The following is a 17075-nucleotide window of genomic DNA, read 5'->3' on the forward strand; positions in this document are numbered from 1 at the left end:
GGACACGACCACGGACCTTGAGGGGCAAGGACTGCAGGAAGAGACTGGAAGGCAACACCGTGTGGTCACGTATCTGCTGGTGGGGGCAGGGACGCAGCGGGGTGCGGCCTCGTGTCTGCTTCGGGTCGGGGGAGGGGTGTGGGCAGGGACGCAGGGGGTCCTTTGTTCACTTCCCCGCTCTTTCCGGGCGGGAGCAACTTGAAGTAAAAAAAAAGACTTTCTCTGCTGCGTCCAGTCGGCACTCCCGTCGCTCGCCTTGTCGCACGCTTCGGCCCATCGCCCGGATTCCCCTGGGGGTGTGGACAGAAACAGGTCATGTCGCTGCAGCCCCCTGGTCCTCCTCCTTTGTCTTCCGGGGGGAGACGTTTGAGGGGCAGGGGTCACGCCAGGGACCCCCCCACCCCGCCCGTGGCGGAGACACGCAGCCAGCTTCAGAGCGCTGTGTATCTTGAGTTTCGGAGACACAGGGCTCTTTGACTTTTCGCCGCTTATTTCTTAACAGCTGCAGGTGGAAATCACCCTGACCTTGCTCGGGACCGAAGGTGATGGATGAAACCTTCGGAAGTACCCAAGCACAGCTCACACGCCTCTCTCGTCTTCCCCAGGGAACATTAACGGCTGCCATCTGAACTATTACTTCTTCCTCCTGGCTGCTATCCAGGGAGCCACCCTCCTGCTGTTCCTCGTCGTGTCTGTGAGGTACGACCGCCAGCGGTCCCGGGCCATCGGTGTGCCCGCCGGCAGGAGGACCTGACGGCCCCGAGGCCGCGTCCACAGGATGGAGGGGGGCCGTGCACTGCGCCGGCCGGGCCTGGGGACTCGTGGTCACCGTGCAGGGGCGGCCCCTTCTTCCCTTCCCTTCTCCCAGATGAGCTGGGTAAGTGCCTTTCCGTGGTTTCCCTCCGGGGGCAGAAGCTGAGCCCCGCGGACGGGGACCCGCGGCGGAGCTGACCAGGGCCCGAGACCGCGCGTCTGGCCCGCGTCCTGGCACTGGTAGCAGATGCTGTGGCTTCCTGCCCGCAGACCGTATCCCCTCGCTTTGTTTCCTTGTGCTTGAGAAGCGTCCGCTCAGCCTTGAACGGGAGGTCTCTTCGGGAGACAAGAACGTGGGCAGGTGCCGCAAGGACTTGGTGCGAAGGTCACGTCCGCGGTTTCGCTCGTAAGCCGCCGAGCTCGCCAGTGCCGGGTTCTTCCGTGGGGAATGTGTTTTATCCGCGGCTTCAGAAACTTACTTTTAAACCGTCGACGATGGTTTTCTCACAAAAGAACGTGCGTCGAGAAACATCGAAGGCCATGTGACGCTTCTCAGGCGAGCAGACACCCTGAGGGGGTGTGAGCCTCGCGTCGTCTGTCCTGACGTGTCATCCCATCCTGGGCGCTGTCGAGGGCGAAGACTGGTCACCGAGGCGGTCGGGGAGCCTCACTCCGAGTGGAACTCGAGATTCAAGGCCGCCGGCAGTGTTAAATGTCCCGAGCGCGCTTGAACCGTTGGGCGGTCTGTGTCGTCGTTTCACGTGGCTGTGAGGGTTCTAATTTTGTTAAATAAACTACTCTTTCTTTGTTGCTGTATCTCTGGCGTAACCTTATTATAAAAAGCCCCTCAAACGTGGGACCCAGTAACTACTTCTTTGCGTGGTTTGTGCACGGCTTTCGCTTACTCGCATCGGAGGCCGCGGGGATTCGTACACTGTCGTCTCCTGAGTCACGAGGTGACAAAAGTCACGGTAAAATACCCGTCCCGTCACAGCTCTTTGATTCTTCCAAGATAGCGTTTCCTAATCCTGCTCTGCATATCCGGAGAAATACACAGATTGCAGACTCAGAGAAAACAAAACACGAACACAAAACCCCCTCACTGTTTTAATGGGTTTTGTGGGTTTTTCTTTTTGTTTTGCTTTGTTTTTTTAATACAAAGTATAGAAAAACTACAGAAAAATAGAAAATTCTCTGACTGATGGGAGTTCAGGCAGGTTGAAGACAGGTGACTGTTTCTCAGTGGACTGATGTTGTTAGTTTGGGTTGAAAACCACTGTTCTCGGAAATCGTTTCCACTAGGGGCGCCTAGGGGTTAAGCGTCTGACTTCAGCTCAGGTCGTGATCTCACGAACCTCATGATCCCACAGTTCAGGAGATCGAGCCCTGCGTCGGGCTCCACGCTAACAGCCCCCATCCTGCTTGGGATCCCCTCTCTGCCCCTCCCCAGCTCGTCCTGCTTGTTCTCTCTCAAAATAAACAAACATGAATAAAAAAAGAAACCGTTTCCACCAGAGATGTAATGTATATCTTCAGGGTACACGGAGAACCACTAGCCCCTGCTGTCAACAGCACGTGTTCTCCATAAGGACTTGGCGAGGAAAGGGAGAAGGGGAGTCAGGCGATGGGGACTTGCCATCCCCCGACTTGAGCGTGCTGCAGAGCTCTCGCCCTGGGCGTTTGGAGGCAGAAACAAAGGCCCGGGGCCTCCCGTCCCCCCTCATCTGTCCAGGCATCATCCAGGAAGGTCTCCCAAGTTCCTGGGCGGACTGACGGAGGAATCTTCTAGTCTTTCAGCTGAATATAGGAAGACGATGAGCGGGTTGGGTTCACCCTGTGGCGCCAAGCAGTAATCAAATAAATATACAAAACCCGTGTGCTGTCATGGGAGGTTTATAGAACCCTGTCCACCCTGAAGACTCTTACGTGGCTTTAGCTTGTGTGTCAGCCTCGGAGAGCAAACGTTCGTGTTCCCTTTGGGGACGCTCCTCCGGCTTCCTCTTCATTGTAGGTGGACAGGACGAGGCCCTTCTGTACGGCATCCCGGGCAGATTCATGACACACAGCTTTCCCACACGAGCTTGTGGGAACAACCTCATTCTGGTTTCATACGGACCTGCCGGGCTTGTCTGTGGTGTCCATCCGTCTGGCTGTTTCTCTGGGGGCTGGGGGGCTCCCGCTGGGGCGTCCTGACCAGGACCTCCCTTGTCGGTAGGTGGGGAAAGCGTTCCACTCTGTATGTGACACCACACGGGCCTGCAGGAAGCCGCCATGGCTCCCGGGTTCTCGGTGAGACAGTGTGGATGCTCCTCGGAGCTACCGGATTGTTCCACGTGGCGCGGGACGAGCCCATCACATTAAAGGAATGGACTCCTGTCATGATCCGGAATCGCCGTGTGCCCCTGAGTGATTCACTGTTATTAAAACAGGCCGAGTATGTTAGGGGCACTTTGAGTCGAATGACGTCATGTGAGTAGACGCTTAAAAACGTGCATCGTATCTGCTTGCTTTTTCGGAAACCGGCCTAGTTTGGGAGGAAATGCTGTATAAATAGTGTCTGGTTGAAACAGAGCATATAACAAATGGAAAGCACAAAATAGAAGGCAAAGGAGGAAAGCAGTCACGTGACACGAGGCCGCATAACTGGAGAGTCAGCATTTACTAATCTCCGAATTGGCCACAAGACCAGCTCCGTGGTGCTGGGGGGTTTACGTCTGTCTGCCTCGTCCTAACTAGCTCCACACGGAGGTGCGACCCGGGTCACAGGCTCGGGGGGTGGGGGGGGGACCTGGCAGGACCCCATTTTTTCTCCTCTGCCATGCGGGTTTTCCAGAGGCCTTGGACCCAGCAAAACGCATCAGGTAAGGAGCAGAGGAGGCCGCGGACCGTGTGGGGTTTGTGAGGAAGGCACGATCGGCCCCTCGACCTGCAGGACCCCTGCGGTCAGGGCTGAGTGGGGACGGGCGTCTGGGACCCGTTGCTGGAACAGCCTCCCCCTCCCTGCCTGCCCCCCAGGCCCAGTCCAAGCTGAGCCCGTCCCTTGTTCGTGAAAATAGGTCAGCATCTCAGTCCTTGGTAACTTCTGCGGAGCACAAGCCTGGAGGCGTCCCTAGACGCTTCTGAAAGGGCTTTCTGCCTGACCGATGACCCCATGTGGGGGCTGGAGATCGGTGTTTGGAGTCATCCAGGGCTAGGTGAGGCTTGACGCCTGAGTTTGTGAGTGTCCTGGTGAAGGGATCTGACCCCACCACTCCCAAGCCCCAAGGCTAGGGGGGTGCAGGTGGAGGTGTGCTTCCAGAGGGAGGGACTGTGTGTGCCACGGGCCCCTGCCTAGTGACGTGGCCGCCTTCTGGAGAGCGGTGAGCTTGGCCACGGAGCACTGGGCATGCAGGTGCACGAGGTGCCCACTTGCCTGGAAGGGACCCAGAGGAGAGGGCTGGTAGCAAGGGCTGTGGGGCCAGGTTGGCCCTCAGTTCTGTCCTTCCTCCCTCCCTCCCTTTTATCTCTTTCCTCCTCCTTCCCTCCCTTCCCTCCTCCCTTCCCTCCTCCCTCCCTTCCCTCCCTTCCCTCCTCCCTTCCCTCCCTTCCCTCCTCCCTTCCCTCCCTTCCCTCCTTTTCCTCCTCCCTTCCCTCCCTTCCCTCCTCTCTTCCCTCCCTTCCCTCCTGCCTTCCCTCCCTTCCCTCCTCCTTCCCTTCCCTCCTCCCTCCTCCCTTCCCTCCCTTCCCTCCTCCCTCCCTTCCCTCCTCCCTTCCCTCCCTTCCCTCCTCCCTTCCGTCCTTTCCCTCCTCCCTTCCCTCCCTTCCCTCCTCCCTCCTTCCCTTCCCTCCTCCCTTCCCTCCCTTCCCTCCTCCCTCCCTTCCCTCCTCCCTTCCCTCCCTTCCCTCCTCCCTTCCGTCCCTTCCCTCCTCCCTTCCCTCCCTTCCCTCCTCCCTCCTTCCCTTCCCTCCTCCCTTCCCTCCCTTCCCTCCTCCCTTCCCTCCCTTCCCTCCTCCCTTCCCTCCCTTCCCTCCTGCCTTCCCTCCTCCCTTCCCTCCTCCTTCCCTTCCTTCCCTTCCCTCCTCCCTCCTCCCTTCCCTCCTCCCTTCCCTCCCTTCCCTCCCTTCCCTCCCTTCCCTCCTCTCTTCCCTCCTTCCTTCCCTCCCTTCCCTCCTTTCCCTCCTCTCTTCCCTCCTCCCTTCCATCCCTTCCCTCCTCCCTTCCGTCCTTTCCCTCCTCTCTTCCCTCCTCCCTTCCATCCCTTCCCTCCTCCCTTCCGTCCTTTCCCTCCTCCCTTCCCACCTCCCTTCCCTCCCTTCCCTCCTCCCTTCCCACCTCCCTTCCCTCCCTTCCCTCCTCCCTTCCCTCCCTTCCCTCCTCCCTCCCTTCCCTCCCTTCCCTCCTCCCTTCCCTCCCTTCCCTCCTCCCTTCCCTCCTCCCTCCCTTCCCTCCCTTCCCTCCTCCCTTCCCTCCCTTCCCTCCTCCCTTCCCTCCCTTCCCTCCTGCCTTCCCTCCTCCCTTCCCTCCTCCTTCCCTTCCTTCCCTTCCCTCCTCCCTCCTCCCTTCCCTCCTCCCTTCCCTCCCTTCCCTCCCTTCCCTCCTCCCTTCCCTCCCTTCCCTCCCTTCCCTCCTCTCTTCCCTCCTTCCTTCCCTCCCTTCCCTCCTTTCCCTCCTCTCTTCCCTCCTCCCTTCCATCCCTTCCCTCCTCCCTTCCGTCCTTTCCCTCCTCCCTTCCCTCCCTTCCCTCCTCCCTCCCTCCCTTCCCTCCTCCCTCCCTTCCCTCCTCCCTTCCCTCCTCCCTCCCTTCCCTCCCTTCCCTCCTCCCTTCCCTCCCTTCCCTCCTCCCTCCCTTCCCTCCTCCCTTCTCTTCCTTCCCTCCTCCCTTCCCTCCCTTCCCTCCCTTCCCTCCTCCCTTCCCTCCCTTCCCTCCTCCCTTCCGTCCTTTCCCTCCTCCCTTCCCTCCCTTCCCTCCTCCCTCCTTCCCTTCCCTCCTCCCTTCCCTCCCTTCCCTCCTCCCTTCCCTCCCTTCCCTCCTGCCTTCCCTCCTCCCTTCCCTCCTCCTTCCCTTCCCTCCCTTCCCTCCTCCCTTCCCTCCCTTCCCTCCTCCCTTCCCTCCCTTCCCTCCTCCCTTCCGTCCTTTCCCTCCTCCCTTCCCTCCCTTCCCTCCTCCCTCCTTCCCTTCCCTCCTCCCTTCCCTCCCTTCCCTCCTCCCTTCCCTCCCTTCCCTCCTCCCTTCCCTCCCTTCCCTCCTCCCTCCCTTCCCTCCCTTCCCTCCTCCCTTCCCTCCCTTCCCTCCTCCCTCCCTTCCCTCCCTTCCCTCCTGCCTTCCCTCCTCCCTTCCCTCCTCCTTCCCTTCCTTCCCTTCCCTCCTCCCTCCTCCCTTCCCTCCTCCCTTCCCTCCCTTCCCTCCTTTTCCTCCTCCCTTCCCTCCCTTCCCTCCTCCCTTCCCTCCCTTCCCTCCTGCCTTCCCTCCTCCCTTCCCTCCTCCTTCCCTTCCCTCCTCCCTCCTCCCTTCCCTCCCTTCCCTCCTCCTTCCCTTCCCTCCTCCCTCCTCCCTTCCCTCCCTTCCCTCCTCCCTCCCTTCCCTCCTCCCTTCCCTCCCTTCCCTCCTCCCTTCCGTCCTTTCCCTCCTCCCTTCCCTCCCTTCCCTCCTCCCTCCTTCCCTTCCCTCCTCCCTTCCCTCCCTTCCCTCCTCCCTTCCCTCCCTTCCCTCCTCCCTTCCCTCCCTTCCCTCCTCCCTTCCCTCCCTTCCCTCCTCCCTCCCTTCCCTCCCTTCCCTCCTCCCTTCCCTCCCTTCCCTCCTCCCTTCCCTCCTCCCTCCCTTCCCTCCCTTCCCTCCTCCCTTCCCTCCCTTCCCTCCTCCCTTCCCTCCCTTCCCTCCTGCCTTCCCTCCTCCCTTCCCTCCTCCTTCCCTTCCTTCCCTTCCCTCCTCCCTCCTCCCTTCCCTCCTCCCTTCCCTCCCTTCCCTCCTTTTCCTCCTCCCTTCCCTCCCTTCCCTCCTCCCTCCCTCCCTTCCCGAAGGGTCAAGGTGGGAATGTTTTGAGCACCTCCCATGTGGTGGGGTGCAAGCCTGCCCAGAGGGGGCCCGGTATGTGGGGGGCACCTCCTGTGTGTCCCCACTCTGAGCGAAAGCCTAAGGCAGAAAGGCGTGGTGTGCCCCACGCGTGTGCATGACAGAGCCAGACCCTCGTGGTAGGTCCGCCTCTTGGGACCTGTCCTGGTGGAGAAAGAAACAGCCACAGCCTCGGGTGAATGGTGTTCCCCCAGAAGTCAGGTCCACCCAGAACCTGTGAATGTGACCTTTCTGCAAATCGGGTCTTTGCAGGTGGTCTCAAGTGAAGAAGCCACTGTGGAGGAGGGTGGGCCTCCAACCCAGTGCAGCTGGACGCTGGGCTCGGGCTCACGGGAGGGGGCCGCACCACGACAGGCAGAGAGGGGACTCACGCGTGCACGGGCCCCCGAGGGGCTCGCTCTCGCTCCCGGACTGAGAGAGGAGGCGTTTCTGTTGTTGCCGACGCGGCCCCGGGAAATGGGTGCAGCCGGTCCCGGGGCTGCGCTCATACAGCAGAGTCGTGTTGTCTGACGGTCCCACAGCCTGGACATCCCGACAGGTCCCCAGGGGCTGTGTTTCCTTCTGGAGGCTCTGGGGACGGTTCTCTTGCCTTCTCCAGCTCCAGGCGGCCGGCCGTCTGTCAGCGCCCTTGGCTGGGCCCTCCGTCCGTCTGCCTGGCGGGCCATGGAGCATCCCCTGGCTGCCGTTTCTGCCCCCTCCTCCCGCTTGTAAGGGTTCTCGGGATCACAGCGGCCCATGACGTCCCCTCTAGAGGCGGCTGGTTCGTGGCCGTGTGGCCGTGTTCACAGGCTCCAGCTGCTCGCACGTGGGCATCTTTGGGGGCCACGGTGGCTGGCCGGCAAGCCACATTCCAGAAGGTCAAAGCCTCGAGGCTCTGGCGTGTCGTCACAGGCGAAGTTCACAAGGCGTCAGAGTCCCTTGCACGCGCACTCCCATGCTAGAGGCAATTCCCCCACATCCAGTGGCGCTAATAGCCAACAAAATTAGAGATTTCTCGACAGATCCAGGCATGAATTTTTATTCTTCACATTACTGCATAAATTCCCTTGGAGCAAACGTGGACACGAGCAAACTCGCGGTGGTTTTTAGAAACCGAGTTAGGAAGAGTGCAGTTGCTCCCGTATCAACCCCACTCCGTCAGGTCGTCCGGAGGCCGCGCACAGCTCACGGGCCGGAAAACGAGTCTGCTCACGCCCACCTGTTTCCTTCTCAGTTTTGGTCCAGGACTTTCAATTTTTCTACGTCCTCAACACGAAAGTGGTATGTTCCCGAAGTGAAGAAAATTACAGCCGCCGTTTGTATCAGCTGAAGGTGAAGCAGTTACTCTGCCATTACGGCGTCTTAAACAGACCTTTGTTACCCGCGAGGCTCCGACTGGAATGCCATCCCTGCCCGACAGGAGGCCCATCCTCGCGGCTGCTCATCGTGCGTGCGCCGCGAGTTAAAGTCCGCCAGGGGAATCGGGCAGAGGAGCTGTGGGGCCGTCACTGAGCGACACATCAGGAGCAGAAACGTGCTGGTGGCAGAGCTGGTGCCTCCACACCGCCTCCCTGGGGGGCTGAACCCACAGCCGGAGCCAGGCTCGCTGGAGCCAGACTCGCCCAGAGGACAAGGAAGCGCGGCAGGCGCGAGAGGCTGCTTGTGAATAATAAGGTGCACTCCTCAGTGTTAGATTTATTTGGGGGGAGCGGGCAGAGGGGCTTCACATTTTCACAATTCGTATTTTCACATTTTTATTAGCATGCAAGCAGGGGGAAGGGCAGAGAGAGAATCCCAAGCAGGCTCCGCACCGTCGGCGTGGAGCCCGACGCGGGGCTCGATCTCACGACCCTGGGGTCACCACCTGAGCCTAAGAGTCGGAAGCTCAACCAACTGAGCCCCCCGGACGCCCCAGGTGTTTTTTGTTTTGTTTTTGGTTTTATCGAGCTGTCTCGTCATCACGACGTACCTGTTAGACGTCCGACGGTGGTATTTGCCACGTAGACCCTTGAGTGTTGACAAGGCCCCTTCTGCCTGAAACCATAAACTACTGAGCTCCTTGGGCCCGGTGGGCCCCCATCCTGGGCTGCCAGGACCTTCCAGCCCCCCGTACGCTTCCTTGAATTGCGGGGTCGGCAGGGCCGCACCTGCTGACCTGCATCTTTGATGCCAGTCACACTGTTTGCAAGTGTGGTTATTGCTGGGGTGGCTGGGAACCACAGGGAAATAGCCACGTCATGGGAGCCATTCTCGTCTCCAAACTGGGGCCAGCCTGCGTGGGCTCCCCTCGTTGCCTCCCTTGCTCACAGTCCCCTGGATTTCCCGATGGTGCCATCGGTGTCCAGTCTGGCAGAATGTCACCCCGTGGGCTGACATTCAGATCGGCACTGCTGTAGACAAATAATGCCCACCCACCACCCCCAAAGACGTCCACCCCCCAGTCCCCGGGACCTGTGAATATGTTCCCTTACACGGCAAAGCAGACTTTGCAGGTGTGGTTAAGTTGAGGATTTTGAGACTGAGAGATTATCTTGGGTTACCTGGGGAGACTTGGAATCACAGGGGTCCTTCCGAGTGAAGGAAGGAGGCAGGACATTCAGAGTCAGTAGAGAGGACGGAAGCGGAGGGCAGAATCATGTCATTGCTGGCTTGGAAGATGGGGCGAGGGGCCACGAGCCCCATGCTCTTCAAGAATCCCGGCCCTGCTGTTCGTATCTGCCTGCTCTCTCGGTCCACGGGTTAGAACGTGCACGGCACTCCAGCAAGATCTTTTGACTGCTTCGACTCATTGCAGATGGGTGTTTTATCTAAAGAAACCTTAATTCACCAGAATGCACAGCCCTACTGCTTGCTACGTGAGTCATTTGTGGATCCTGGAGTTGGAGGGGACAGACACCCTTCAGGCATGATCACAGAAGCCTCCAAGTGGATTTATGCTTGCCGTTTTTAATTTTGGACTCAAACCAAGCCAGTAGGACTCCGAGGACTTCTTGCTTACTGCTCTTCGGAGCTCAGATGTTTCAAAGACATAAACCAAACCGCGGAGTTCAGCAGTTTGCCAACATCCTGGACACCACATTACATGCAAGTTGTCTTTCACAGTGAGTTGTGATGCCTTTGGAAACAGGAGAGTCAGAGGAGACTTGGCCCATGCTGTGGACCACACGTCACATGCATCTGTCACTCCTGTCAGTCATCCATTCAACAAATGCCCCTGAGCCACCTGGATCTATTTGGGGGGTGCAGCTGCGAACAGAACAAAGTCCCGGCTCTTCTGGAGCTGATGTTTCATTGAGGGAGACGCACGGAGAACGTGTAAGCGAGCGATAACGTTTCTGGAAGTGTAAGGACTGTGGTGAAGACAGTATAAGGTGGCAGCGTAGCGTGATCCCCTGCGGTGAAGCAGTTAATGCAGGGAGAGCCACTTACCCACCGTGTAGACCAGAGGGACCCCTGCCCCTTCCAGTCAAGCCAGTAAGCCCATTAGTATCTGCCAGTTCTTGTTTGTCCTGCCATCTAGTGGCTGAAAGCGGAACTACAGTTTATTTTCAGAAACTACTAAGGAAAGTTTTTGAAAGCCTCCACTAGGAAAAACCATGTTGTTTAAGGCTACAAACTGGGAACTAGCGGATAAACAAATCCTGGAGAGATGGCGAACAGCGTAGGGATTATAGTCAACCACGCTGTATTATAAACTTCAAAGTTGGTGAGAGACCGGACCCTAATTGTTCCCTCCACAAAAAAGAACTGATACTTAGGTGAGGTGATGAGGTGTCAGCTGATCCTACAGGGCGATCATGCTGCTGTCTGTACCTGTGTCGAATGCACACGTTGTGCACCTTAAACTCGCAACGTGACCTGCCAGTCGTAGCTCAGTTTTTAAAAAGTAAAGGAATCCGTACGGTGATGAAAAATACAGTTGGAATCCATCAAAATGTTTGTATGGGACGTAGTCACTGGAGTCGTTTTTCCCAAACCTCGTAGGTGCAGAGTCGACAAAATTATCTCGAGCTACTTGCAGCGTAGTAGGGTTAAGATAAGGCGCATTTGTTCTTGGCTTTATCGCACTGGATGCACACGGGATCCTTTCCTGTAACCTGGACTGCTCCGTTCTCCCGTTGCCAGTGAGATCTGGGACAAGTGTATCAAGTATATAGTTTTTTTTTTGCTTTTGTTTTTGTTCTTTTAGCATAAGAGGGATTGACAGATTGTGGATTTTTTAGAAGTTTGTTTGTTTTGAAAGAGTGTGTGAGCAGGGGAGGGGCAGAGAGAGGAGAGGCAGAATCCCAAGCAGGTTCCACGCCGTCCGCACAGAGCCCCACAGGGGACTCGAACTCATGAGCCCGTGAGATCACGGCCTGAGCCAAAACCAAGAGCTGGACGCTTCACTGACCGAGCCACCCAGGCGCTCCCCCCTGCCCCCCTCCCACCCCACACACACTCTTTAAAGTTGATTGTGCGTTTTCTTTTGTGACACATCAAGGATCCAGTGCTGGTCCTGGGCCACCGCGTCTGTCTGGAGGAGAGCCCCTGGTGCGATCTGAGAGCAGGAGTGGGGCGGGCGTGAGAGGGGGAAGAGCAGGTGAGAGAGAAGGTTCTGAGTCGGTGGCTGCCAGCACAGACACCTGGCACTGGGTTCTGCGGGGCCTCCGGAGGAATCTTGTGAAATGCATCTCAGAACTGCCTGCTTGGGCGAAGGGGGACAGTCCATCCATCTGTCCTGTCCCCCACTGCCAAGCGTGGTGTCGCTCCCGGACTGCTCCTGGGCTGCCCACGGGTGAGTGCTGAACGGGTCCCCAGGCGTCCCACCCACCCTGGGGAGTCAGGAAACGCCCGGGGCAGAAGCCAGGGGCTCCCTGGCCTGCCCGGTGTGCCAAGCGGGTTGAAGGGAGAAGCGTCCGGTCCACTGAGCCCATACCACCCAGCCTGGGGGGTTCGCAGAAAGACCTCGGAGCGGGGAGCTTCCCACATCGACAAGCAAAGACCCGTCCGCTCACAGGCCCCTGAGTAGACGAACCCCTCTCATCCGTGCCTTAACTCCTCCCGAGATGGAAAATGCCCGGCAACGAGGGGGCGTTTCCTGGAGCATCACGTCTAGGCGTCCTCTCCTCTGTCAACTACAAAACATCTCCTTTAAGGGCAGAGGTTCTTGAAGGACGCTCTTTACTCCTGCAGGTCTGGGAGCCGGCATATCCGATCATGGAGGTGGCCATCTCTGAGGGTTGCAGTGGGTCTGGGTCCTGAGCCTACGCGAGGCTCAGCTGGAGTATTTTAAAACATTCACCCAGTAGATCGGTTTTGGGGTGCTTTGCAACAAATGATTGCAGACTTTGTGGCTTAAAACATGGAATTCATGGGGCGCCTGGGTGGCTCAGTGGGTTAAGCCTCAGACTTTGGCTCAAGTCATGATCTCACAGTTCATGAGTTTCAGCCCCGAGTCAGGCTCTGTGCTGACAGCTCAGAGCCTGGAGCCTGCTGCGGATTCTGTGTCTCCCTCTCTCTCTGCCCTTCCCCAACTTGTGCTCTCTCTGTCTCTCAAAAATAAATAAATGTTAAAAAAAACGAAAGAGTAGGGGCGCCTGGGTGGCTCAGTCAGTTAAGTGCCCGGCTTTGGCTCAGGTCGTGATCTCGTGGTTCGTGAGTTCGAGCCCCGCGTCAGGCTCTGTGCTGACGTCTTGGAGCCTGGAGCCTGCTCCGGATTCTGTGTCTCCCTCTCTCTGTGCCCCTCCCCTGCTTGGGCTCACTCTCTCAAAAACTGAATAAATGTTAAAAAAAAAATTAAAAACAGGTGGAACTCATTTTCTCACTGTTCTGAAGGCCAGAGGTGTGGGCAGGGGTCATGTCCCTTCTGAACACCGTACGGGAAGATGCTCCCTGCCTTCTCCAGCACCTGGGGGCTCTGGCGTTCTTGGCTTGTGAGCAAATCACTCCCATCTCTGCCACTGTCTTCCTATGCCCCCCCCCCCCCCCGCCACCTCGTGTGTCTCTGTGTGTTCTTTTCAGTCTGCGATAAGGACGCTTTCGCTGGGCTTAGGGCCCGCCCCAATCCCGTATGAGCTCAACCCCATCCTCACCCCAATTACATCTGCAGTGGCCCTGCTTCCAAACGAGGTCATGTTCTGAGGTTCTAGGTGGTGTGAATTTGGGGGCTACCCCTGTCCAACCACTGCACCCAACGTTGGAAAATCAGGAGATTCTACGTTAAAAAAACCTAAACTCTAAGGACATCATCAGAAAATAGGTCAAGACGGGATTCAGGTCCGTGGGGCATAAGCGGGAGCTGCCTCCCTTGGAAGGGTGTCTTTCTGATTTGTCACGGTTCCTGCCTCTCCGCGGAGATATGCGGGCGCCTTCTGCCAGGCTGGGTAAATGCATTTGTGTCACCTGCCTGGGCCAGGCACGGCCTGAGCTTCTGGCCCTTGATGTGAGAGAATCAATACCAGAAAGTGCTGAATAAGCAGCTGGTCCATTATGGCCATTCCGAGTGAAACAAAAGCACCTTTTCTGGAAAAGTCCATCAGCATGAAAAACAGACCGTCTGTGCCACTGTCTTCAGAACCTTCCAACAGAGGGTCACAGGGTAGAACGTAACACCTGGACGAGTTTCTCTGTCTCGGGCCGGGAATTCACATTACAGCGATTTTTATCACTCCAATGAGGTACAGCCATTGTGTCTCACACTCATTAGCCCAAATTGGCTCTTCCTTTCTGGAGGGACGCTCACCCAAGAGGCAGACTCCTCAGTCTTCCTTTCTTGTCCTCGGTGAGAAGGAATCTGACATGTCATGCTACAAAGGTACCAAACTGGAGAATTATGTTGCTGTCATAAAGCTGTGAGCGACAGACTTCATTGGTTTAAAGAAGCAAAAGGCCCAGACATGGATTTCAGGTACGGCTGAATCCAGCAACTGACATGTTGTCACAATTCAGACTCTCTCCATCTTTCAGATCTGGTTTTATCTGTGTTGGCTGCGCTCTCAGACCTTCTTTTCCCACAGGGTTGCAGGAGCCCTTGGTCCCCATTCTCTCTACCAGCTTTGCATCCTGTGAAAATAGGGTTTCTCTTTTGCAAAAGGTCCCTCGCAAGTCTTAGAGTCAATCTCACGGGCCAGTCAGCAGGATTACAGCCGCATGCTCGTTACCAAAGCACCCGTTGCCCAGGACTGGTCACATGCCACCGTGGAGAGGGGTGGGAATCCACTCTCCCGAACCACACGGATAAAGCCCGGGGGAGTGTGGCTTCCCGAAGGAAAGCCCAGGAGACTCCCTACAGGAAGGGGAAACGCATCTACGTAAACGAGCAGATGCATGTTACGGATTCTCTGCCCCTTTTACTTTCTGAGCCGTCGGCCTCCCTGCACTCTGGAATCGGTTTTTGCTCACAGATAAGCCTGCCTGGGTTGCTGTCTCTTCCCAAGTAAGGTCTCCAAAACTTGGAGCTGCCCTCCAACTCACGAGTTGTCAGAACTGAGACCTTTTTATTAAAATGCCAGGCAGGGTGCTGGGCTCCACACGGGGGTTCTGCCCTGGGAGCCGTCGGCTGTCAGCTGGGTGCACCTCCGTGTGGGTTTTGGGGGCCTCTCCTTTGCCAGGGGACTGGCTTGGTGGTGGTCTCGGAACTGAGAACTTCGTCCTACAGAAACGGTGACAAAGTCCACGGGTCAAGCCTGCAAACCACAGCAGTGGGGTCACCCAGCAGTGGGGGCTACACGCTAGGGTGTGTGCCTGGCCCAGTGGGGGACAACTGCACCGCGGCCCTGGAGATGACGAGGCGGTCCTGGAAGGGGACCCCGAGCCAACCTGTGCCCCACGGGGCTCCCGAGTCACATTCGGTCGGGCACCGTGGCAAGGTTGCTGTTCCCAGTGTGGCTCCCCAGGGCTGTTCTTTTTAAAATTATTTTTTTAATGTTTTATTTATTTTTGAGAGAGAGAGAGAGCATGAGCAGGGGAGGGGCAGAGAGAGGGAGACACAGAACCCGAGGCAGGCTCCAGGCTCTGAGCTGTCAGCACAGAGCCCGACACGGGGCTCGAACTCACAGACCGTGAGATCATGACCTGACCCGAAGTCCGACGTCCCCAGGGTTGTTCTGACAGAGTGTCATAAACCGGGGGCTCGAGACAGCAGAAACTCATCGTCTCACAGTCCCCGGGGGCCAGAAGTCTAGGATCAAGTGTGGGCGGGGCTATGCACCCTCTGAAGCGACCAGGGGAGGATCCTTCCTTGCGTTTCCCTGCTTCTGCTGCTGTCACTTGATGTGGAGACGTATCACTGCGGCCTCTGCCCCGCGGTCGTGTGGCTGTCTCCCCTCCGTGTCTGCGCCGTCCTTTCTGTCGTCGGGCCCCGGGGCCCACCTGCTGCAGCAGCACTTCTCCAGCTGCACGATCCCACCTGCAAAGGCCCCGTTGCCACGTCAGTTCACACGCGCACGTCCCGGGGGCTCGGCTCGGACGTACCTTCTTGGTGCACACAGCTCATCTCACCACCCCAAGTGTTGCACGCCTGACATTTTTCTTGAAACGGTCTCTCTTTTCCCACCTCCACGAGCGCGAGCACCGAGTGCTGCTTGGGAGGAACCGAGAGCAGACCCCCCCCCCCCCCCGGGACCCATCCCGCCGAGGAAGGAGGCGCGTCGCTTTGCTCAGTGTGCCCGTGGCCTGTGCCTCTGCCTCGTGGGGCAGTCGGGGAAATGAAGCACGGGGCAGGGCAGCCGTGCGTGTCCTCGCATCATTCATTTGAAAAGAAAACGGTGTCGTTGCCTCAAGTGGACAACCACAGTCGGGCGCTAACGAGGAAAGATAATTGGCAAGTTAAGTGCCACAGAAACGGCTACACACAGCCACCCCACCCCCACCCCCAGTGGCCGGGGCCTTCGAACATGGCAGCTGGCCAGAGTTGGAGTGGTGTTAACGCCATGCCGACACCTGCTCACGCTTTCCCCTTGACCTCCAGGGAGAACGGAAGGGGACGACGTTCTCGTCTGGATTGTCCGGGTCAGTGCTGGCTGCCTCGTGCCATTGCGTGCGGCCTCAGCTCACGCACCAGCACCGGCTTCCTGCCTCGTCCAGCCTCCAGCACCTGGAGTTGTGAGGGGGAGAGGGGTGCTGTCTGTGAGGCTCATCCTGGGGGGGGGAGCGAGGACGCCTGGCTCCAGCCAAGCCAGGCCGGCAGGCCCACATGCCAGGCCCCACTCGGCCGTCTCCCCGGAGACCAGAGACCCTCGCGCCGCTGCAGGAAGAAACAGTCCTCACTCTCCGTGCAGCGGGCGGCTGTGTGTGGTCCCCAGTCCCCAGCAGCAGCCCTTCTTGCCATGTCAGCTGTCGGGGTCCGTAAAATAAAGCCCCCCTTTGTCTTCAGATTCTGCATTGAGAGTGGGACCTGCCAAGGGAAAGCTTCGGGACTGTCTCTTTTCTGTCTGTCTCTCTCTCTCTCTCTCACACACACACACACACACACGCACGAATGGAGATGTCAGTGCACGCACAAAAATGCAGACACATGCACACACACTCATGCACACCACCCTCCCCAAGGGGCAGCTTTATCCTCTGCTCCTGCCCACCTCTGCACACGCCACACCTGGAGCCCGGGCGGGAGAGGACGTGAAGCTCACTCTTTAATCGGATCGGAGGGATTAAGATGAGAGGGGCCGGGTGCCCGTTTCATCCACAATTCTCTCTCTTTCTGAGCTCCTAGGCATTGCATGCACATTCCATTCTCCTTTTCAAATGAAATGCTACAAAATTCTATGTTAAAAAGCAAAGCAGGGCCGCCTGGGTGGCCCCGTCAGTCGAGCATCTGACTCTCGATTTTGGCTCAGGTCACGATCCCACGGTGGTGCCTGCTTGGGACTCTCTCTCTCCCTCTGCCCCTCTCCCCTGCTCGTGCTCGCTCGCTCTCTCTCTGTCTCTCTCTCTGTGCGTCAAAAAAAAACCCCAAGAACAACGACAACAAACGACAAACCAGCAGTGCACAAAGCACAGCTATCGTATGAAGAATGGGACCGGCCCCCACGTGCTACCGTAGTTTTCCTTCTTCCTTTTCTTCGTTATTTCACGACACGTGCACGTGGCCCTAAACACTATTTTTTGCTCTTGTATGGCCCGACACGTGGCCTGGGGGGGACTGGACGCAGGCGGTCGGTCCCGGACGACGGCTTCGGGGTTTCAGAGTGAGATTCTGCCGTGCTGATGCACTCGGCTGCCATCCGCTCATTATCCCCTCCGCGTAGCAGCGATCTCTTACGTGGCTGGAGCAGAGCTGTTTTCTCCGGTTTCTGACTGGAGGCACATGAG

The 17075-nt window shown here is 57.9% G+C and overlaps 1 protein-coding gene across 2 annotated transcripts in view; it reads left to right on the forward strand.

Moving 5' to 3' along the window:
• SLC15A4 (solute carrier family 15 member 4) overlaps window positions 1–17075 on the forward strand; it is an 85411-nt gene that overhangs the window by 24927 nt on the left and 43409 nt on the right. The window contains exon 8 of one of the 2 annotated variants that reach the window (XM_045459609.1): window positions 606–1569. The exons of the other annotated variant lie outside the window; for it this stretch is intronic. Coding sequence (XP_045315565.1) covers window positions 606–754 — 149 coding nt within the window. The 3' untranslated portion in view covers window positions 755–1569. Of the gene's footprint in view, window positions 1–605; window positions 1570–17075 lie in introns of those variants that run through there. 2 annotated transcript variants of the gene reach the window in all.

This window comes from Leopardus geoffroyi, chromosome D3 (assembly GCF_018350155.1).
Source record: "Leopardus geoffroyi isolate Oge1 chromosome D3, O.geoffroyi_Oge1_pat1.0, whole genome shotgun sequence".
NCBI classification, from domain to species: domain Eukaryota; kingdom Metazoa; phylum Chordata; class Mammalia; order Carnivora; family Felidae; genus Leopardus; species Leopardus geoffroyi.